The 22,504-nt window shown below is 35.2% G+C and overlaps 3 protein-coding genes and 1 long non-coding RNA gene across 7 annotated transcripts; 3 read left to right on the plus strand and 1 right to left on the minus strand.

Annotated features, from left to right (window-relative positions):
* Window positions 1-2,052: 2,052 nt before the first annotated feature.
* On the plus strand, window positions 2,053-3,520 carry LOC141832875 (uncharacterized). Its single transcript, XR_012602165.1, has 4 exons — window positions 2,053-2,210; window positions 2,880-3,003; window positions 3,082-3,119; window positions 3,372-3,520. It is a non-coding gene; the product is annotated as an uncharacterized LOC141832875 (long non-coding RNA).
* Window positions 3,521-5,816: 2,296 nt separating this feature from the next.
* On the plus strand, window positions 5,817-8,870 carry LOC141833835 (nuclear envelope-associated protein 2-like). The gene is made up of 5 exons (XM_074721332.1): window positions 5,817-6,014; window positions 6,112-6,219; window positions 6,905-7,366; window positions 7,453-7,554; window positions 8,599-8,870. The coding sequence occupies exons 1-5, from the start codon at window positions 5,817-5,819 to the stop codon at window positions 8,764-8,766; spliced, it is 1,038 nt and encodes a 345-aa protein (XP_074577433.1). The 3' UTR covers window positions 8,767-8,870.
* Window positions 8,871-10,486: 1,616 nt separating this feature from the next.
* Window positions 10,487-15,032, plus strand: LOC141832854 (putative receptor-like protein kinase At5g18500). Its single transcript, XM_074720222.1, has 8 exons — window positions 10,487-10,537; window positions 11,018-11,686; window positions 11,791-11,895; window positions 12,127-12,249; window positions 12,542-12,712; window positions 12,816-12,945; window positions 13,827-14,036; window positions 14,805-15,032. The coding sequence occupies exons 2-8, from the start codon at window positions 11,037-11,039 to the stop codon at window positions 14,940-14,942; spliced, it is 1,527 nt and encodes a 508-aa protein (XP_074576323.1). The 5' UTR covers window positions 10,487-10,537; window positions 11,018-11,036; the 3' UTR covers window positions 14,943-15,032.
* Window positions 15,033-15,493: 461 nt separating this feature from the next.
* LOC141832998 (pto-interacting protein 1-like) lies at window positions 15,494-21,711 on the minus strand. 4 transcript variants are annotated; one of them, XM_074720374.1, is made up of 10 exons: window positions 21,611-21,674; window positions 21,343-21,540; window positions 21,073-21,173; window positions 20,142-20,288; window positions 19,739-19,989; window positions 19,542-19,668; window positions 17,941-18,214; window positions 17,679-17,811; window positions 17,462-17,548; window positions 15,494-15,886 (listed from the first exon to the last, which is right to left on the minus strand). In XM_074720374.1, exons 4-10 carry the CDS (start codon window positions 20,224-20,226, stop codon window positions 15,755-15,757), a joined length of 1,089 nt encoding a protein of 362 aa, XP_074576475.1. In that variant the 5' UTR covers window positions 20,227-20,288; window positions 21,073-21,173; window positions 21,343-21,540; window positions 21,611-21,674; the 3' UTR covers window positions 15,494-15,754. The 4 variants fall into 4 exon arrangements, with proteins under 4 accessions (XP_074576475.1, XP_074576474.1, XP_074576476.1 ...); XM_074720373.1 differs by lacking the exon at window positions 21,073-21,173; XM_074720375.1 differs by lacking the exon at window positions 21,073-21,173 and having other exon boundaries at window positions 21,343-21,518; window positions 21,611-21,671.
* Window positions 21,712-22,504: the final 793 nt, after the last annotated feature.

Below are 22,504 nucleotides of genomic sequence, written 5' to 3' on the forward strand. Positions count from 1 at the left end.
TAATAGATAAAAAAATTTTATAGTCGGCTCTCAACAAAAGGTAAAATTTATCATCCTAGCGATTTCATATGATCGACCTCCATCTATGAGAAGATAAATTGAGAAATTGGCTTCACCGATATTCGATCTTTATCGACTTTCAACAAGTTTGTCGTAGTAACATTGTCTTGCAACACTTCGAAATTGTTCAATGAATTAATTTTTAATCCATTAGTCATGGACTCAATCCCTGGGGTGACCTATCCCCTCATAATCAACGTAGCACTTATCGAAATGGTTCCACATGCAGTGAATTAATCTAGCAAGAGATTGAATTGGTGAACGAGACATAAGATTATGAGATTGCAAGCAAATGTAGCCTCTAATTTAATCCCATCTAAACCCTCTGCTTAAAACCTATAATTATAGTCTTCTAGACATCGAATGGAGCGACGTGGATCGCAAGCAACCGGAATATATGACATAGACACGCATTAATGGAATAGGTAATGCTCGACGTTAGCTGCTTCTCCGATCGAAACGTTAGATTCTATGACGTGCAATCCCATTCTCCTCTAACTCTACTATAAAAATAAACAAAAAATAAATCAAAAGGCATTATAAAGTATGTAAATAATTTATACACATTGGATATTTTATACACAGAATACTCATTATTCAATTGTTTTTAGCAATGACTATTACAACGTAAAACAATTAATTATTTTAATTTATCAAAATACTTTTATATCAATTTGATAAAAGACAGGATGAACTTTCTAGATAATAAGAGTTTAAATTTAATTTAAGATATATTACATCTGAGGAATTTGAAATATTTGTGATATCGTATTGTCTGACAGAAAATTTTTATAGATCAAGTCGATCATCTCTAAAATTAATCAGATCGGATAGTAATAATAATTGATTACCTGAATTACTATAAACAAAAATGGACACCACTGAGTGGGATTTTGAATGGTCGCAATCGTATTTAACTAAATCTTGTTAATTGATCTTCATAACTCGATCGACAAACGTGCGCACTAATGGTGGATCACTTTTTGGACTCTAACAAGAAAAACCGGGGGCGTTTTGTCCTGTAAGAGCTCTCAAACAATAAGAATTTCTATTTTTGCTATTCTTTTTAGTTAGCCTTTCCACGCTTTCTCTCTATTTATATACTATATGTGTTGTCAGTGTTAACGATGATCGTTCAAAGTGAATCAATGTGTAAATCTACCTAACAAACCGACCAAGTAAATAAATAGAGTTTGAAAATGAGTTGCACTAGTTGATGACAATAATAATAGAAATGAGAGTTAAATGAGACGAGCAAGTCGAGTGTATAAACTAAATGAATTAGGTCGGGATTAGGCGAAAGTATCCGCCGCGAGTTTGGATGAATTTGTGTCATGTCGAGCCAAGTCAATTAACACTAAATTCATGCCAAATTGGAACAAAATAGTCATTATTCATGTGGGTCGAGTTTGAAATATTTAACCCTACGCATTTTTTAAATGAAAATTGATCTAATTAGAATATTTATTTAACATTGATAAAAAAAATAAAAGAACATGAAATTGTAAGGAATATTAAAAGATCGCTTTAAAAAAATAAAATAAAATATATGCTTGTTTTAGAATTTACATTGATTTTTTACAATCCTAATTTAATGCAAGAAAACGTGTTTTATTTGTTTTTTGAAATTTAATTTATTGGTAAACTTATTGAATTTAAAATTTATTGCAAAATTTAAAAATAAAATAAAAATAAAAATAAAAATAGGCATATTTTTTATTTTTATTCTTTATTATTTTAGTGAACCCGGTTTAAAGTTGGCCGATGGGCTTAGTTTATCCTCAAGCGGGCCCCTATTGATTACGAGGTTGGTGGGCCCACTCGATGCGGTCCATTCAAAGGCCGAAAGAGGACTCCGTGACGGGCCTCGTTCCGATCGGACGGCTCATAGCTTTTCTTCTTCCACAGCGACCCAGTGACGTCTTAGTTCGGAAAGCATTCTTCGATCGGTCGCGAGGGATTGATCTGCTCTTGGTTTCGATAGAGAAGCAATCTTCCTCTGCTTTGAGGTGGAGGATTGGGGAGTGCGATCCCCCCTGTTCTCTAGAATTTGGGAGAGTCGTGCTGCGCCGCCGGTGCTGGCTTTCATTTTTTTTTCTTTCGGGAGGAAAAGGAATGGCGATCAGTGCGGAGCTGGAGGACATTCATCAGTAAGATTTCTGTCGCATATCTTACTGGATCATTCCCTTCGTGTTGCAACCCTAATGTTTATTTGATGGATTTGCTTGTCTTTTTGTACATTTGACACCAATTAAGGGAAATTAGAATTACCATGAATGTGTGAAGTCGATTTGCCTGCAGAACTGCGTCGATCTTTGTGTTGTTAGTGCCTATGTCGGTTGAAAATGTGCAACGAGGAATCAGCTGTAACAATGTGGGGAATTCCTAAGTCTCAACTATTTCATGTCGACTATTATCTTTTTGCCTTCGATCAGCTTTCTTTTGTATTTATAATTTCCATAAATCTCTTAGTTTTAGCATCGTTGCACCATAAATGCTAATTGATTCAGCTTATCTAATTAAAAATTTTGCATGCCGCCTTCAAACATAATCATACAATGTTATCACCTATTTCTCGATTGTATTTTGTCTTACTATCCGATAGGCACTTGATAATCACATAATATCGTTTCCTTTGTAACCTCTTACATTTTATCTTACGAGCAATATATTCACATCTTCCTGTCATCGGATAAGATTGAAAACTGAAACTTTAATCTAGACTAGAAGTTTTTTTAGCTTCATTAGTTACTACACAAGTAACAGGAAATTTCTATGGTGGATCTTCTTCCCTCACATAACAACTACTTCTGGTCAAGCAAATCAGAATCACGCTGATGAAAGTACTCTGTCAAGGAGTTAAACTTCAGTATTATCCCTGTAGCAATCTGAGAGTATCCTCCTGAGGTTAATAAGCAGCTCGATAATAAGAAGCAAACCATGGTCAGTTAATTTAACCCTTGATTTTGGCTTTATTCTGTAATTCCTTTTTTTTACTGTGTAACTTCCACTTGATTGCAGATCAAGGAGCTCAACTCATATGTGGCTTTGAGAAAAAGGTAATTTTCAAGTTGTTTTAGTAGTTAATCTTTCTGTTTTGTTAAGCTTTCTGCTGTAGTTTATTTATTTTTGATGTCAAATATCTCGGAAGAATCAATCATGAACTAGAACATGACTTCTGGTTGATTAATACTTGTAAAAAATGAAGTTTCTCCACATTAATACATATGGTTTACTAAGTTTTGGTTCTAGATTGCCTTGAGCTGATATTTTCTCTTTCTTGAACTAACAGAATCCTTTTGTACATGTAGAGTTTCTCTGGTTTGGCAAAGCTTTTGAGCTAAGTTTCTTCACAAATTCTGCCATCGAAAGCACACGACACCTTCAGTAAAATTGATTTGCAAAAGTGATTTTTATGGTTGATATGTTTGATAATGTTCTAATGAAAATGCGCTGAGAATACAAGTGATATTTCTGTCTAAAATATTGAAGAATTGTTTTAAAGCAAAATCTATCCATCAGCAGTTATAGTTTGTTATTTTCTCTCTTTTGAGGTTAGGACTTTATCATATCAAATATATGTTTAAGTGCTGTTACATATACTTTTATTTCAGCATTTCAAAAAAAGGTAGAATCTGTCATCCTTAACGGTCTCACACAGATTGATTCCATAATCATCTATGAGAAGGTAAATTGAAAAGCTATAATGGATCATTATGAAAAGGATATTGTCTCAACTTTATTGAAATTCGAACAAATTATCTTGAGTAACCTTCAATCATGTCTCAGGGACTGATACTGTTGTCTTCTGTAATAAGATAGAATCCACCACCTGGACGACTGACACAGTACTATTGTCATGAGTATTGAAGAGGTTGCTCAAATATCTTGCATACCATGCTTGAGAAGCTGCAGAGCTTAAGTGTCACTATTTGTTTTACATAGATTATTTTTTCTCTTGTATATCTTAATATCGTGTCATAATTTTCTAAAGATTCCTCATAGTTGTAAATAAATAGTCTAGTAAAATTTTGTGATGTTTTGTTTGATAACATAATTTAGTCTATATTATACATTTTTCTATTCAAATTTATTTGATTTTTTAAAATTTTTTATTGAGTTTATAATATAAATTTATTTATTTATTTTAAAAGCTTATTTTGTGCATTGGTAAGCGTACCGTCAGCCTGTAGCTGTATTCCTACGTGACCGTGTCGCCGAGGCCCGATGTTCCTTGGGAGTTTGTCGAAGTAAAATATCTGTGTCCCATTATGTCTTTTTTTTTTTTAATAATTTTTTTTTCTAATTCATGAAATATTGTTTTATATGATAAATAATCAACTCCCTGATATTCATAGTCAACAAATTAGTCACACTTCATTCATATTTAATTAATTTATTCACGTTATGTTAAGTGGAAAAAACTTTCCCCATAATAAATATTTTTTGGAAAAAATATTTTCTCAGCTGCCTCACTGCTTAAAATAGAAGGAATAACCAAATTTAGCTACGTTAAATTTGACATGCATTAATTAAAATCCAACCAAGAAACCTTAATTAACAAGAAGGCATTGGAAGGGCAATTTAGTCTTCTCACATATCAAAGGGACAGTAGTGGTATCCGAACCGAACCGCCACGTGTCAATTCCTTTCTTCGTCCAAAATTTGGATTTTGGCGCGCGCTCTCGGCTTTCGAGTTTGCCCTGAGTAAATGTGGTCCGGATCCGCACCACAGCCCCGGTAGCTTCCATTTTTATCAGCCCGAGCCGAGCGGAGCCAAGTGGTCCGCGGCGTAGCGCTGTTGCTTGCCTTAACGCCGCCTCTGCTCTCCGAGGAGGAGGAGAAATATGCGAAAGGCGGAAAGGAGAGATTTTGAGCTTCCTGTCACCATTTTTGGGTGAGTGCACTTTTCTAGGGTTTCTTCTGTTTCGGTTCCTCGGCCGGAGGAGGCGCTTCTGAGGTGGGAAATGATGCGTACGTTTCCTCTTTCGTCCGTTGACAAAGACGCGGAGGAGAGGCGAAGGAACGCGGAGTAGTAGTTGACGTTGTATTTTTTTTTTTTTAATATTTTTTTGAAGGATTTTAGCATCTGAGCAACTGCATCTCCCTGGCAACTCCCTTTGTCTAGAGATCGATCGAGTTTTGTGGCGATTTACAATTATAAACAAGTAGTTGAATCGATTTGAGGTTGCGTGTTCTGACCCGAAAAGAGTAAATCGCTGACAGAAGCTTGCGCCTTTGCTAGATATCTCTTGTCACCTTCGGAGAGAAATCTTTGGCATCGAAGCGTCGTTTCAGCGTTTTGCGGTCTGGGTGGATGCCACTGCAGTAAGGGAACTCTTTTCTCGTGATTTCTGTGTTTGAAACGTGGAATAGCTTGTGCCACTGTAGACGTTTTCTTTCTTCAAGCTTTCATAATAGCTGTATCTTTCGTGGTAACCTTGCGGATTTTGAGATGTCCACGAAAAATGTGTTTTTTTGTTGGAAAATTCCTCTTTATTTTAATTTCACAATGAATATTACGGTTTTGGCTTTTGGTGTCACTTGGGATTTAAATGCAAACAGTGCCATTTTCGCTTTGAATTCTTCAATGGGACCAAGACCAGTAGCTGTCTCTTTGAATTTCCATCAGATTTGGGGAAACTGTATCCACTTGTTGCCTGAATCATCTTGCAGGGGAAGAGAAATTCTAGCTCGAAGACATCTGCCATAGTATTTGTACCCATTTATTTGCATGTTAGACTGGTGATTTTCTGATGTCCGTGGCGGAGACAGTAGAGTCTTTGGCCTCCTCTTCATCATCAATAGAGGTGGATCCACTTCTCAAGGATCTAACAGAGAAAAAGTTGATATTTAAGAAGAACGTAGTTACATTGGCGGCGGAGCTGAAAGATGCGCGACGCCGCTTGGTGTTGCAGGAGCAGTCTTTTGCAAAAGAGGCACACACGAGAAAGGTAGGTTTTGATTCTGGTTTTGTAGAGTGGGATTGGTGGATGCCAAGGTAGTGTGGTTGGTATGTGAAAGAGAATGAAGTGGTGAAGTCTTTGACAGGTAGCAGAGACGAAGGCAAGGAGCATGGAAGAAGAGATTGGCCGGTTGCAGATGTACCTTCAAGAGAAGGATGAAAAGCTCAATGCAACCTTGAGTACAACTCAGCAGGTACAAATGCTAGAGTTTCCTTTTTCCATTTGCCATGGCTTTATGTTTTCTATTTTCTTTCTTGTACATTGGACGTCGATTCTGTCTGAGTAAGCAAGTTTTTTGTGCAGTTCCATGTTAAGATCCTAAATTTTAGTAGGAAAGGTAGTTTTCTTAATCACTTGGGATTTTTTGATCTTGTTTGAATCAGAAACTCCAAATTCAGTGGTTCACTAGCTTTATTCTCAGTTTTATGTACACTTTAACAAGATATCGATACAAACAATTCTCAGTTTTCTTGTACATTTTTTGTAATGAGTTAAATTTTGAAATTTTTTTTATCTTCCTGGGAATACTTTCCTAGAATTAACTTTCCTGTGTTTATATCAAATTAGAAGAGGCTTGTTAGCAGCTTAAATGCAAATTGTTCACAGAAAATAGTGAAAAATGCCATCATACTTCCAATAACTAATGCCGTATGAATAGTGTTGAATAAATATCTTAGAGTTCTTTTATTTTTACATGCATTCAGGTTTTCTGCTACAGGTCATCAATGCTCGTTACCTCAATCTTGAATAATGTTGTTAAATAATGAGTGCATGTTCCAGTCTGTAAACAAATTTAAAAATTTCATGCTGTATACTTTACATTAGTAGTATAAGTATTAGTTCGCAAAAATATTCTTAACTTGCTTCATGTCATACAGTACACGAAGGAGCTAGATGTTTTAAAATCTCAACTGGCAATTACTCAAGCAACTGCCGAGAGCAGTGCTGCATCAGCTCAGTCAGCTCAATCTCAGTGCTCGGATTTGTTAAGAGAGCTTGATGAAAAAAATAGTATGCTAGAAGTGCATGAAAACAGAGTAAACAAATTAGGGAAGCAGATAGACTTTCTGCAAAAGGATCTCAAATCAAGAGAATCTTCACAAAGGCAGCTAAGGGAGGAAGTACTGAGAATAGAGAAAGAGATAATGGATGCGGTTGAAATGGCTGGAGCTAAAAAAGACTGTGAACTAAGGAAGATTTTGGCTGAAGTTTCCCCAAAGAACATTGAGAACATCAATAAGCAGCTGACTGCAAAAGATGAAGAAATTGCCAGGTTGAGAGATGAGATTAGAGTGTTGTCTACACACTGGAAACAACTAACTGAGGAATTACAAGTGCAGGTTAGTCTTCATCTGATTGCAAACCTAGTTTCAACAACATTATGTCTTTTTTTTTTTTTTTTGCTTATTTAGTACATGTATTACAGCTAGAGCAACAGCATAGGATTGATCAGGAGCTGAAGAAGAGGATAATGAAACTTGAATTCTGTCTTCAAGAAGCACGATCCCAGATGAGGAAGTTTCAGAAGGTAACTTGTTTGGAGGGAATTCAAGTAGTTTGGTTATATTTTTCTATATTTGTTTATACATAACTATGAATGTTTGTGTTGGAGCAGGTCTTATCTTTCATACTATCTAGTCATAATGTGTATGACGTTAAATGGCGAATATGAAATTTCTCCAATAAAATATTAGCATCGCGAATAGCGGCACCTCTAGATTGATGAATTATAGCTATAACATGTTTTCTTCTTCTTCTTCCCCATCTTTCCCTCTTCGATCACTTTTCCCAATCAATGCCAATCAACCCCACCTCACATTGGCATGGTGTGCTGCTCAACATAAAATCATTTCTTCTAGCCAAGCACTGAAACCACAACCTAGAATTCAACTTTAAACCTTGGTGCATATGTATATTTATAATTTTTCTCTTTAGGTGTATATTTGTTGAGTAATACAATTTTATGCCTATCAACATCACTTGGTGTTGACATGTAATCGAAGTCATCTCATTCGGTATTGTAACTCTGACACAATGAGGTTCAAACCTTTGCATGTGTGCAAAGATATGATTCTCTTTTTGTTTAGATCATTAGGACTATTCCTCTAGCAACATTGTCTAGATATATTAAATCACACTTATGGTGGAATCCACATAGTGGATCCTGTCTCCCATTGTAGATTTAAATCTATATGAGCTGTCAGATTAGCTTAATTATGGTTTACCAACTCTTGGTTATTTTTCTACTTGTTATATTTCTACTAAAAGCCATGTTTTGAAAACTAGACCCCCTGGTTCAACCAGTTGAATCGCAAATTGAAGATGGTCAATTTATTTATTTATTTTTCTGATTCAGCTGGATTTTTGACAGATTCAACATGAAAACCTGTGATCTGGGAGGTTGATCTGTTAACGTCCCAGGCGGGTTGTTTGCGCACCAGCTGAAACTATACTTTTGGTCATAACTTAAAATAGCATTGCTAATTGTCTTAAGTTCCTTCAAAGCTCATGTATCTTTGGGACCTTTTGTCAATGATGTAATCTTAAACACATGCCTTTGTTCATGTAACAGATGGGTGAGAAAAGAGACAAGGCGATTAAGGAGTTGAAGGATCAATTGGCCATGCGGCAACAAAATTGTTCTAATTGTGGTGATAGAGTGAATTTCTGGGAGAGTCAAGGGTTTAAGGTCATTGCCTCCATGTCTATGCTGGTCCTTGTTGTTTTTGCAAAGAGATAGAGCAAGAGCCGTTTTGTCGATGCCTTTGTAAATGAATGTTAGTTCAGTTTTCATATTACAAAACATGTACTGACTTTATCAATGCTATGGAATGGTCTATTTTATTCTCTCGTGTGGTTTCTATTGACGGAATCACTCACATCTCATGTCATTGTTTTGTTCATTTGATTCTTTTATCTTTGTTTGCTTATTATTATTTGTCATACTATTTTTTTTATCATAATCATAATTATTAATTGTTTGTATATTATTTTTTGGAATCTGATGCTTTTTTTAATCAAAATGTGCATACTTAATTACCTTTTATTATATTATTATATTATTATTATTATTATATATTTTTATTTAAATTTTGAATTGAAATGTGTTGTAGTAATTATAAAATTATAATTACTATATAATTATAGTAAATTATAATTATTATAATTGTGAATGTTAGATAAGTTTGTAGAAGTTATAGTTTTTGTTGAATTATATGATGTGTCGAAGTTTATTAAAAAATATATAATCTTTTGGTAAGTATAATTTATAATAATTTAATTTTAAGTTTAAAAAATATCATTTAAAGATTTTTTTTAAATTTCAAAGGATTTTAATTGTAGATTAGTTTTTGTATTATAATAATTGTGATTTATAACTATTATAATTATAAGTTATAATTATTTTAGTTGTAATGCTATAAATATATATAATAGGTATGATTTAGTAATTGTTATAATATACTGTTTTAATTGTTAAGATTTAAATAGGATAATAATAAGAATAATATTGATTTCATAAAAAAAAATTACACACCTCTAAGAGCAGCTGCAACGCAGCTGGTGTTAATCGCAGCGTTAATGCGCATGGTCGAGTTCACTGCCATGTGGTTGGCAGTGGTGGTCGACCAGTGGTCGACCACTATATGGTGATCGACGATTTGGTCGGAAACGACCACCACTGACCCTGTTTTGGCGTTTGACGATTGACGTTAACATTGAAAAAAAAAAAAATTATGGTCCACCGATTAACGCGATGGTCGGACGGTGAAGCGATGGTGACGACAGCGGCGGTGAATCGCGGATCCTCCATACGGTTCACGAATTACTCCTCCACGTCTAGCATTCCCTTGTTACGCTCCTCCACGTCCGCTGTTAATGCGCGATTAACGGCGCGTTTCATAAAAAAAATCACACACCTCTAATAATTAAAAAAAAAGATATTTTTTATTTTTGCCGTACTATTTTTATTATAATTGTTATTATATTATTACTTATTTTAAAATTTTTTTAATAAACAATAGAATCTATCATTTCAACGACATGATCGATCTTATAAATAAAAAAAAAATTACAATTGACCACGCTGCCGGATATCCACTTTCGGCGAGATCCGCCTTCCACTTTCGAGCTCTCGCTTCTTCCTTGTGTTGTTCACTGCCTACTGCCCCTCCAAATCCCATTCCCATGTCAAATTACCACGAAGAGGAAAGGGCGGCGGAGGAGAAGGTCCTCTCCTCCTTTTTTTTATACGGTAGATTCTTCTGTCTCTGCCGACAATGCGTCAAGCACCTGCCGCGACTCGAAGAGGACCCATCGCCGACTCACCAACCGGGGGAAGACGAAGCTAACCACTGACTCCCCTGCGACAGATTTCCGTCCTGTCCCCTGGAAGACTTCTTGTAGCTTCGCCAGTGCTGTATGGGGTCCAGCGGTGGCAGAGGTATAAGCGGGTGAGGGGGCGAAGGGAGACGATTGAAGGAGGTACGTCCGTCAAAGTGAGATTTTTGGAGGTAGGGTGACTGCCGAATTAGGGGTTTTGATTGATTGTCATGTTCCGATGAATGTTTTCCGATTTATCCGTTGGATTATGAACGCCTGATTTCTTGCTTTCAGATTGATTTTCGCCATTGCCATCGCTTGCTGTGTCTCCTTTGAAATTCTAATGTTTTGAAATATGATTCTGCGGGCGGTTTGCATTTAGACACTGATATTATTGAGGGAAAAATTGGCATGTCCAGGTTTTTTATTCGTTCGACATGATTAATTTGTAAAACTGCATGCTGAAAAGATATTCTGTAAAATTTGCTACGAAAATATTGCTTTTCCACTTTTATTCCAATGCTAGTGGTTCTACCAGAAAGAGCGATGCAAGTTCATCCCTTTTTTGTTTTTATTTCATATGGACACTTGAAGATACTGTTGCCTCTGGCGTAGTTGTTATCTTGGATAGGGTCTTTAGTTAGTTTGATCTTGACTTTTAATTCTTGCAGATACCGTGCCATCAGAAACATGTCATCGTCCAATCCTTCTCTTTCTGATCATCTATCTGGAAAAATTAGTCCTTTTGGTCTTCGAGTGTGGGAGATAATTGGTATTAGCTTTGGAGCTGTCCTGTTATGTGCACTCTCATTGTTGATGATGTGTGTCTGTTGCCAGAACAGAAGAAGATATAGAAGTCCTTCTGGTTATTCTCCCACCACTGAGATTCCTGCATTTACAAGAGACATAGAGGAAGTTCCAGTCGAGAAGCCTATAAAAAATGATTCTGTTCTTCTTAATGTCTATGCTGGCTCTAGTGACAATGGTTCCAACAAGGGTGTGGACTTTGGAAAACTGGAACCAGGTGAAAACGATAGCAATTTCGGCTCTTTCCATTATGTCCAGAAACATACTAGCTCCGAGTCTACTGAAATAAGGACAGTGAACTTTATGGTAAACAGGCAGCATTCTGCTAACCCTGCTGCTGCTCCACAATTATCAAGCATTCCAGAGTTTTCTAACCTTGGTTGGGGTCATTGGTTTACCTTAAGGGACTTAGGAATTGCGTCAAATTGGTTTTCGAAGGATAATGTTATTGGTGAGGGTGGTTATGGAGTTGTTTATCGCGGGAAGCTGATCAATGGAACTCCAGTAGCAATCAAGAAACTCCTCAACAATTTGTAAGTTCATGGAGAATACATGTGTGATATTTCTATACAGTTTGCTTCATTATTGCCTTGCATTTTCGTTCCTTAACGGAGTTTTGTGGTATTGTGGGTTTCAGTGGCCAAGCAGAAAAAGAGTTTAGGGTGGAAATTGAAGCAATTGGTCATGTTCGCCACAAGAACCTAGTTCGGCTCCTTGGATTCTGTGTGGAAGGCACTCAAAGGTTCACCATTCACTTAAACACTGACAAGTTGCTACAACAATAGTGGATCAAACCAAATGCATTTTCTTTGAGATAGTTCTTTGGATCAAACCAAAGTCTCGAACTAACTTCAGATTATTGAGCAAAATAATGGATCTTTTCTAGTGTGCCTTGTAAATATTACATGTTTCTATCTGTATCTGATGTATATTCCTCAATGCTCTTATCCTTTATTTTTCCAACAATGATCAGGATGCTGGTTTATGAGTATGCCAATAATGGGAATCTTGAACAGTGGCTTCATGGGGCTGTAGGACAGAAGGGTTCTCTTACTTGGGAAGTCCGTATGAAGATTATCTTGGGAACAGCTAAAGCGTAAGTAAATCATCTGAAGATTGCTCTTGCATTTTTCCCAATTTGCACATGCTTAAGTCAAAAGGACATGGCTGCAAATCATGACACTTTACTAAAATCAACATGGTTATATACATATGTTTGTAATATGAAGCTTACTTTCTGATTATACTTAAAACTTAAAACTCTCGTGTGTCTTTACTAATTCAACCTCTTAACTTCTTTAGGTGTAACTTTATACTTTAGCATATTTACTTAATGGAAGAGACTATTTCATGTTTTGTGGGTTTTAAACCCTTATGTACATTTACAGGCTTGCGTATTTACATGAGGCTGTTGAACCAAAAGTCGTCCATCGGGATATTAAGTCCAGTAACATATTGATAGATGAGGACTTTAATGCCAAGATATCTGATTTTGGCTTAGCAAAATTGTTGGGTGCTGGGAAAAGCCATATCACTACCCGTGTTATGGGCACTTTTGGGTAAATATTCTAGCTGAAATGGCAAACTATTTATATTTGCTAAATATTTATGAACTTATTTAATTTGAAGCTGTCGTACCTGTCGTTTATCTCTTACATGCAGGTACGTTGCACCAGAATATGCAAATTCTGGATGTCTTAATGAAAAGAGTGATGTATACGGTTTCGGTGTTCTTCTCCTGGAGGCCATTACTGGGAGAGACCCAGTTGACTATCAACATCCTCCTGATGAGGTAGAGTACTGATCTTAGACAGTAATGATATTAATCTTTAAATAAGCAGTCCAAAACAGCATCATTCAGCTGTGCTTATGTAACCTTGAAATATTTTCTGAACAATTTCATAACTTCTATCTGGGTGTCTTTTCCATGCAAACCAAATAGAATGAATGTATTTGTGAGGCCACATAAGCCTAAGCAACATGCACAACATGACTATCCAAAAAATGGAGAAAAAAAAAAAAACATATACTTAGTGGATGAAAACTCTAGTTCCTATTGAGAATCGGTTTTCTGATCTGGAAGCTACTAACATAAGTTTTCTTAGGAAAACATGGTATCTCATATTTACATGTATTAGTTCAACTTGAAATACCATGGTTTATCTTTACTAATAAGCTTTTCAGATCTGGCAAAGTTAATAAACACTGCCTGATTTACTTTTCCCATGGTAATATAAAGATTCTTCTCATTGTTCAGTTTTTGCCATCCGGAGATGTACAATAACAAGTCTACCTATTTCTGACAGGGATTCGGTGACTATAATAGTATAAAATTGTGATTCAATCATTCAAAATCTTAGGAAAATTCATTTTGATCTACTTGTAAAGCATTGGAAGGAAACTTCAATAACTTAAGTTTGTCCAAGTTATCTTGCCATATTACGTTATGGATCCTGAGTTGTGGTATTATTGACAATTTGAGTACAGTTAATTGTTATCGTATGTTAATCCACATTAAGAATCTCACTGCATCAACTTTCAACTTTGAGTTTGATTGTCAATATCTGTCACCTGTATTGATATGATAATTGTGAAAGAGTTGAACATAATATGAGTTCAGCAAATTCTCGATCCTTCCACATCTGACTAATATTTTTTCCTGTCATGTTGCAGGTAAATCTTGTTGACTGGCTTAAATGGATGATTGCCAACCGCCGTTCTGAAGAAGTGGTAGATCCAACCATAGTGATTAGGCCAACTTCTAAGGCTCTGAAAAAAGCCCTTTTAGTAGCATTGAGGTGTGTTGAACTTGATTCAGAGAAGAGACCGACAATGGGGCAGGTTGTTCAAATGCTGGAACCTGATAACCATAAATCATGCGAGGTTCGCTTTTTAATCTCCTAGTCCATTCATATACAATATAAATAGTGGATAAAAAGAGACTAGTAGGTGAAGAAGACAAAATGTCTTCTGCAAATCGTTGAGACAAGTTCATTTGTATTTAATTATGATCTTCCAAAGGCTAGCCTGACTCATAACCATGATCATACTGGAAGATAACAATTAACAAGTTAACAGCACATAAAATCTGGGTTATGGAAATCACTAGTCTAAAACTGCTTATGAATGAAGTAACAAGTACTTATACTCGATCCAACAAGATGCTGTGATAGTTCAAGATAGAAATTTCTATAAAGATGTTTTTTGTGCTAAACGTTTTGAATGTCAACTGCATTTTCTGCACAATGTTATTCCTCCTGCACAATATTAATAACTTCTTGTTTTCCAAAACCTGGGACAACACTTGCTTGTTTTCCATTCCCTATACAAAAAGGGGATATTCAGTGCTAAAATTTATGTAACCTTTCTGATTGTTAACAAGTCTGGAATTGCAGAGGTTTTGAACCATAATCTAAATCTGGTATTAAGTTCTGTAGCTTGAAAATCATCTTTACTACTTTGTAAATGGCACTTGGATCTACAATTATCTATGATACTAGTATGAGTTTGAGTAGCATTGTTTGTCAGAAACCTCGCTTATCATTACCTTTTGTTCACATTTTTGTGATCTTGGTCTGTGCATACCGTTGTAGATACTCATATCTAACAAACTCATTTTAGATTATCATTGACATTTTAACTATTTTACAGGACCAAAAACATCAGCACAGTCGGGTTGCGAAAAGAGATACTGAAACAAAACTGGAAGATTTTGATAAAAATCCCAATCCTGATTCCAAATCCAAAGGAACAAGAGACAAGCAGAAAAATGATAGGGGGGACAACTAAATTGCAGACGACGCTCAACATGTATTAAGTTGTTGCCTAGCGAGCGATAGATTTAAGATTGTTTTAGGAATTAAAGTGTGTTATGTAGTCGTTTACACTGGTAAAAGTTGAAAATATGTATAGTAATCATATTTACACGTTTGGGGATTAATATTAAATTATGTTGTTAATAAGAATAGTTGCATGGTAACTTGCAAATTATTTTTTAATCTGTCACGCGACGCTTCACTCGTGTGGTCGTCCACCTGTCTGTCTAAGGCTCGCATGATAGTTTACATGGACCTTCCACCTTTGTGCCTATATAAGGTTCCGCAAAAACACACGAAGGTATCAGAGTCCAAAGCTATCAGAATCCGACTGATGTATACAAATTTGTTGGTCAAAATGGAAGACTCCATACATATAAGATTTTTAGATTTGAATGATAGGTAAATAAAATAACTCAAAGAAAACAGAATTTAGTCCCTATAATTAAAGGTGAGTGAAGAACATTTGGAACAAACGTCGAATGAAGAAAGCCAAGAGTTTGTTATCCACCAATTCCTAATCTATTCAACATCAAATCGAATTTTACAAATGCATTCAGAACAAAGAAAGCAAGATACAAGTTGTGAGACAATCCGTCCCATATTGTGGCAAGTCGAGATCAAACTTAGAGGGACACGTTTGAATTCAAAGGATATTCAAAGCTAGAGGGCAGAGGTTTGAAATAATTGATCATTTTGAAACCAATGGTGATATATAGAATCTACAGGTTAGGACTGCACTTAACTCTGCACACATAATACGAAGCCAATGAATCAGATCATGGTTCACATTCCGGGGCCTTCGCCGGGGTGGCCAGACCGAGCATTCAGCAGTGGCTGTAAAGCTTTAACGACAATGCTCATGTTCGGCCGAAAATCAGCTTCATATTGCACGCACAATGCCGCCACCGCAGCAAACTGTTGAACAAAATTAAGACATCATCATCATTGTATTGTTTCCTCGTGTTTGTCACAACTATTTAGAATCTACTACATTTTAAAATTGACTATGCATGCTAGCCCTTAATAGAACTCTAACTATATCACTCTTTTCGAATAATCAAATTTAAAGTTAATTGAATTACGTTTGCACAGGTAGCATTAAAATTTATTTGGACCCTATGTCAAATATCTATGATAACCAAATATAGATTATGCATATTTCCTATCATTTATCTATGAATCATACAAATATCTATGATAACCAAATATAGATTATGCATATTTCCTATCAAACCTTTATGACACAAACAAGATCCCAATGCCTAATGAATCTTAGAAGACGGCTAAAAGTTTCAAAGATTATTCATAACTGACAGTATAGAATTGCAGACAACATTAGATAGAAATATAATCAGGTTCGCCCCCATCATATCAATCGCCAAAAAGTTGTTTGGCCTAACAATTCAACTGAGGTTTATAAAAAGCATATGGATGTAGGTGAGATGGGTTTAAATACTATGTTCTAAAAAATAGCTTTATAAACAAACAATTGTTTCTGAAGTAGTTGTCTATAAATTTGTTTTACCTTCCTGATGATTAAAACACACAGACATATGACATGACCATTTTTAACTTCTTGATGGAAGCATGAACATGTACATATTTCTTTGCTATAGGTAGTGTTAGTTGGTTAACATGCATTATTGAATATTATGTTTTATATTAAAGGTATTTGATTAGATTCATTTTTGTACAGAATTATGAATTTCTTAGGGAATTCATTTGATTGTCAAGTAAATCATAAAATTTTTATTTTCATTAATAACTTAGGTAGATTATTGTTATATAATATGTAATTTATGTATAAAAATATTTTCAGATGCATGATGCATTATTGCTAATATAAGTGTAAAATTAATACTATTTCTTTTCTAAAAGAGCGGGGGCAACTCAATTGTTTATTGCATGTCTTCATGTGCTTTTTAAGCCTTGAAACTCATGCATTCCCAACAGTGTTTTATGTCCACCTACAAGCTCCTATAGTTTGTTTTAGTATTTTATGCTGTATGCTATATAAAGGCATGAATAAATTTCACTCATTTTTTTTAATGGATTATCAATAATTTAGTACTTATACAGTTGCGTTTAAAAATACAGTTGAAGATTTACTATAAAGAATTAAATATATACCTAAGAAAGTGAGTTAAATAATGTACATTTTCATATCATTATCAGAAATTTAAACTAGATATTTTTTTCTTATCAAATTTGGTATGATCATAGATATATTATCAATGGAAATACATCCATGAACAAGTTCTAAGACTTAGATTTACTTGTTTATACAAAGTTTTACGTCACATATTTGATAAGGTTATGAATGAAAATTTTAATTCTTTACTTCAAGTTTGAGCTCATCTACAGGCACAAAATTAGCTCTAGATTACCAAGCTTTCCAGTAAACAAGGCCTAATGTGAAAATTGAACTCAGGTTGAGATTGAAAGAGCTCACAATTTGACCAGCTCACTAATGAAGTATAGGATGATTACCTTGGCGACTGCTTTGGGTGGAAACTCTGCATTTAGCCTTGAGTCAATGCATTGCCTTACTTTGTCTTCGCTAAGCCTTGGTGTTACCTGTATATTTTCAATATTCCAAAAAAAAGGTAAGCTGCAAAATGTTGTTGCCATGTCTTTATGATGCTACAAACAACATCACCATTCCAATCGATTAAAGTGAAATAAGTCAAAGGGCTAATCACTTTACCCAAGTGACAAGACTTTGTTGTCCTCTTGGTAATGTATGATCCACAGGTTTACGACCTGTCAAGAGCTCTAATAGAACAACACCAAAACTGTATACGTCACTTTTGGAGCTAAGTTGACCAGTCATTGCATACCTGCAGGGTCCAACAAAAAGCTCTAATCATATTGCATGTTATTTACCAAGTTGCATATAAAACAAGTATAATGCAGGTGCACATTGGTTCTAGTGCTAAAATTGGCAGGATAAGTTAACAATAACTTACTCTGGTGCATGATATCCAAAAGTTCCCAGAACTCTGGTAGAATGAAGTCTAGCAGCCATGTCAGGAGCTTGATTTGATAGGTCAAAATCAGCTATTTTTGCAACATCATCATCAAAGAGTAAAACATTACTCGACTTTATATCACGATGAATGATATGAGGCTGGGCTTTCTCATGCAGGTATTCCAATCCTTTTGCTGCTCCAACAGCAATTTTAACTCTTTGATGCCATGACAACACTGGGCCTGGTTGTGCTCCTTTAACTCCTTTTCGTCCTGTGCAAAACTATAGACATCACTGCTTGCTACTTTTAAATAAATTACTTGAAGAAGTGCAAATCTTCTGAATCCATTGTCACTTTAGAACTCTCTAGGCAAGCTTGATAGATGAAATCATATTATAGAGCATCAACATAATGATGATAAAAGCTCATCTATTGCTTCACTCTACGTATCTATTTTATCATTTAGTTCAGGAGTAAAATAAACATAAATGATTTTGTACCATCCGGCCATATAGATGTGTTACTATCTATCACAGGGAGAAAGGAGGATTTAATGTGAGGTATAAATGATAAACATCTTCAACAGTTGGAATAATAATGAGATGGGCCACACGCATCTGGTTGTACCAGGAGATTAGAAAACAAATTCAGAATAACATATAATTAATTATAGTTTTCTGTGTTCCTTGCATAATTCTACTAAATTCTTTAATGAGCACGTTTCTTTGTACTTCATAGGCTGTACATGTTGGCGAGAAATATAGACAAAAGCCAGCTGTCCTGCTCCCATGAAAAAGCAACTTAGCCACTTATCTTCAATCCCTGATATTAACTTAAGCTGAACATTTACCTCTTCAATAAGCATACAAAGGAAAGATCACCGCATGGTTCCCTCTGTTTAATTGATGAACTTAGGTTCAGTTTTTATTAAACATTGTTATGGATATTATCATCATATCATATTACAAAATAGTATTGCTTAAGATCCATTGCAAAAATTACAAGTTGCCAAATGATGAATTGTATAAGGCAAAGGATGAAGCTCTCCTTAATGGAAAAGGGGAACCTTAAACTGCCTGAGACAGTATGTTGATTTTTGGTGTGCTACGAGATAGATGTGAAAAATTCTAGTTTACTTAGCTTGATTAAAATGATATAAGAGGGTGGTAGATGTGAAAATTCCTTTTAAATGGATTACTTAGGTTTTATCATATGATATGTTTTGTAACTGATGTACACTTAAATATTTTCATACACATTGCCACATACTCTCATCAACATAATTAACTGTAAAAAATTTTGACGCCATAGATGTCCACATGAATCTGTGTTCCTTATATAAACTATGCAGTTGAGTGGTTTAAATATTTTGGTGACATATGTGTCCACATGTATCTGTGTCCTTTATAAAAACTATGCAATCAAGAAGGCCCCAGAAAAGTTTATATAAGGAAATATTTTGGTGACATATATGTCCACATGTATCTCATTGATCATATATTGTTTGTATATGTTTTCTAAAACTCAATTTTAATCAATGTACCATTGTAATAACATGGTTGCAATAATGGATAAGTTTGCCTCAGAAAAGTTCATACCATGAAGAATGTCATGAAGAGACCCCATCGTAGCAAATTCATATGCTAACAGACGGAGATTTCCTTCAACACTGTAACCAACCAACTCCACAACATTCTCATGCTTCAGCCGTGACACCATGGAAACCTGTAAAATTTTTCATATGAGCATGGCACCCCAACTAATAAGGTTAAACTAAGTATGAATAACAAAAAACCTGCGCCAAGAACTCTTGGTCTGGCTGCTTGCTTGAATCTAATTTTTTTACAGCTACGCTTCTCTCATTCTTTAGGACACCAAAATACACTCTACCAAATGAACCCTCCCCAATTAAAGCTTCATCACCAAAATTTTTTGTGATCTCCCTTATCTCATCAAGAGGAATAGCTGGGACTGCAATAGGTTGCGGTTTAACAGTTTGGGCACCCTTAGAAGGAGGATTAGCAGAAGGATAAGCTCCATCATTTCCTGCAAAATAGGTATCCATATTCATTAGAACTGAAAAAAATGCTAAAGAAACCCCTAAAATAGATTTAGTCATCCAGTTGAAATGGAAGAAGACTAAATTTGGAATAGTGCTTGAAGCAAAAAACTCTAGCAGCCATTTTAGGTATCCTTACCAGCTGAATGGCTTGCAACAGAAGGACCACCACTGGCAGCAGTTCGATTAATATCATTCTCTTCACAACATCCAAAGCACGACATTTGTGTTTTTTAAGAGCACTCACTATGATGCTACCAGACTTGCAAGCTGTAACTAAGAAAACCTGTTTACAAAAGAAAAAAATCCAGTAAACATTATTCATTAAGTTTGTAAAATAAACAAAAGTCACCAAAATGCATATAGGTTGGATTGGGAAGTATATTATTTACGTTGGCAAAGTATGAAAGGAATAAAATGCAACAAGATTAATCAAAATGAGTGTATCAGATAATGCAGTAATCTAGCCTGCAACTTTATGGACAACAAATGTGAAAATATTCAAAAAAATATTTAATTCAAACTGTAATATTTACTTGGCAACAACCACAGTAAATAGCCATAGCTGCAAGTGAACAACTACTAAGGTAGTTAAAAAATCATAATTTTTTTCTCTGATGCTAACACAATATTGCTTAATTTTGCAAAGAAATAAAGGTAAAATATTCTCTAATTTCCTTTTACCAATCAAATCAAAAGTATTATTCACAACAATGCGTATGATGTTGCTTTACCATACAAATTACTAACTCTTTAAAAGAAGAAGAAATAAAAAAAAATCCACATAACTTTAATGAGCTATCTCCTGGGTGGATTTCAAATTCCATTAAACAACGAACATAGACTTATTTGTAGCTTATCTAAAAGATAAAACTATATGGGCAATAATCGACTGCGGCAGCAAACTCCTTGCTGTAAAAGACATACATGAAACAACAACAAACAAAATATTACTCAGCTCAGAGATTTGTTTCGAAATGACTATTTTTCTTTATTGTTCATATATCAACAAGAAGATCCTAATGTGAAAAATATGGCATATGCGACTTGAACATAGAGAGGTATATGACCTGCATTATCATCCAGTTTTACTGGAATAGACGTGTAAGCGAAACAACTTTCAGTACATACCACCGATCCTTCCATTATTTGAGTAACGTGTAAAATAGACCTAACAATAGTAACGGAATTGAGACCAGAACAGGAAAAAGAAAATTAGTGATCGCGGAGATTTGGAAGTCTAAATATACTATTGCTAATGTAACTATTAAACAACTAGGAAGACAGAATTGTACACCAGAAGAAAGATGATTTTTAGAGTTCCCGGAAGTCCTTAATACCTCGATTCCCCTACTGTGGATGATGCAACAATGTTTCTAGGGCTTTAACTGCCACTGTTCTACAACTTGCACCGATCAACTCGATATCCGATACCAAAATAACAAAGATCGACAGGTTCGAAATAGAACATCAAAGTCCCAAACAATCACTCAAAATCTCGAACGATCACCGATTCCTTGAGGATCGAAGATGATGAACTAGAAATCAGTCAGAGTAAGAACTTAGAAACACCGAACCAGATCCGAGAAAGGGCGGTAGAAGACTGACCTAGAGTAGAACTCCTTGACAAAGGGACTCCGATCTTGCTGAAGGAAGGAAGGCGAAACCTGAGAGTGTTCGATCTTCCTGAAATTACCGTCAATTTAAGAGGCATCGGAGTAACCGCCGGTGAGCTCACCTACCGATTAGCATCTGACCAGGTCCAGCTGTACAATGACGAAAAAGTAAAAACATTACTAAAGAAAATGTTTTTCATAGTTGTTTTTAAAAGCATTTTTGCGTTGTATATATAGAAAATCAAGTAAAATATACACTTCCAAAAATGCCAGTAGCCAGCTATATTTAAGCACGTGGCACGACCGACTCGTTCCATTACCATAATTGCTCTCCATCTCCGACGCGCTTTCAAGATGTACGGTAAAGGCGATGCCACGTTTCTCTCTAGGTGGTGGATTCCGCATCTCTGGCCGTTGGTGGGTGGTCGTCGGCTTGACTTGGGAATGGAACGGGCATCCCACCTGTTGCGGGGCCCGCGCCTACTAAGCCAATGGCAGCACGAGACTGCCGCCCCCGAGATTGACGCACTCGCCTTCACCATAAGTTTTTTTTAAAAAAAAAATCTACAAATGTAAATATATATTTAAGAATTTTAATAATATTATTATTAAATATTATCATATTATTTTAAGATATATAAATATATGATAAATATATTCAAAATGATATTTAATAAAAACTTGAGCATTATAAAATATAATAAAAATAAATACAACAAACAAATATTTCAAAATATATTAAGAAGGCATCTGATTTAAAATTAAATAATTAGACAGACTGTTAATCTCACAGTCTATTACCTATCATCAATTGCTGCAAAACACAAAAAAAAATTTATATTAAAATTTTCATTTTTCATGAATTTAAGGATAAAAATTTAAAAAG

The sequence above is a fragment of the Curcuma longa genome, chromosome 8 (genome assembly GCF_044706935.1).
Source record: "Curcuma longa cultivar G26 ecotype Majalengka, Jawa Barat chromosome 8, ITB_CL_G26_1.1, whole genome shotgun sequence".
In the NCBI taxonomy this organism is placed as follows: Eukaryota; Viridiplantae; Streptophyta; class Magnoliopsida; order Zingiberales; family Zingiberaceae; genus Curcuma; species Curcuma longa.

Excerpts from the sequence above, each read along its gene's own strand:
- LOC141833835 (XM_074721332.1), top strand. The coding sequence starts at position 5,817 with ATGTCCGTGGCGGAGACAGTAGAGTCTTTGGCCTCCTCTTCATCATCA. Across the intron at positions 6,015-6,111 it reads AAGAGGCACACACGAGAAAG|GTAGCAGAGACGAAGGCAAG; the intron begins GTAGGTTTTGAT and ends AGTCTTTGACAG. Across the intron at positions 7,367-7,452 it reads CTGAGGAATTACAAGTGCAG|CTAGAGCAACAGCATAGGAT; the intron begins GTTAGTCTTCAT and ends CATGTATTACAG.
- LOC141832854 (XM_074720222.1), top strand. The coding sequence starts at position 11,037 with ATGTCATCGTCCAATCCTTCTCTTTCTGATCATCTATCTGGAAAAATT. Across the intron at positions 11,687-11,790 it reads AAGAAACTCCTCAACAATTT|TGGCCAAGCAGAAAAAGAGT; the intron begins GTAAGTTCATGG and ends TGTGGGTTTCAG. Across the intron at positions 12,250-12,541 it reads ATCTTGGGAACAGCTAAAGC|GCTTGCGTATTTACATGAGG; the intron begins GTAAGTAAATCA and ends GTACATTTACAG.
- LOC141832998 (XM_074720372.1), bottom strand. The coding sequence starts at position 20,226 with ATGTCGTGCTTTGGATGTTGTGAAGAGAATGATATTAATCGAACTGCT. Across the intron at positions 19,990-20,141 it reads TGTTGCAAGCCATTCAGCTG|GAAATGATGGAGCTTATCCT; the intron begins GTAAGGATACCT and ends CCTATTTTGCAG. Across the intron at positions 18,215-19,541 it reads TCTTCATGACATTCTTCATG|GACGAAAAGGAGTTAAAGGA; the intron begins GTATGAACTTTT and ends AGTTTTGCACAG.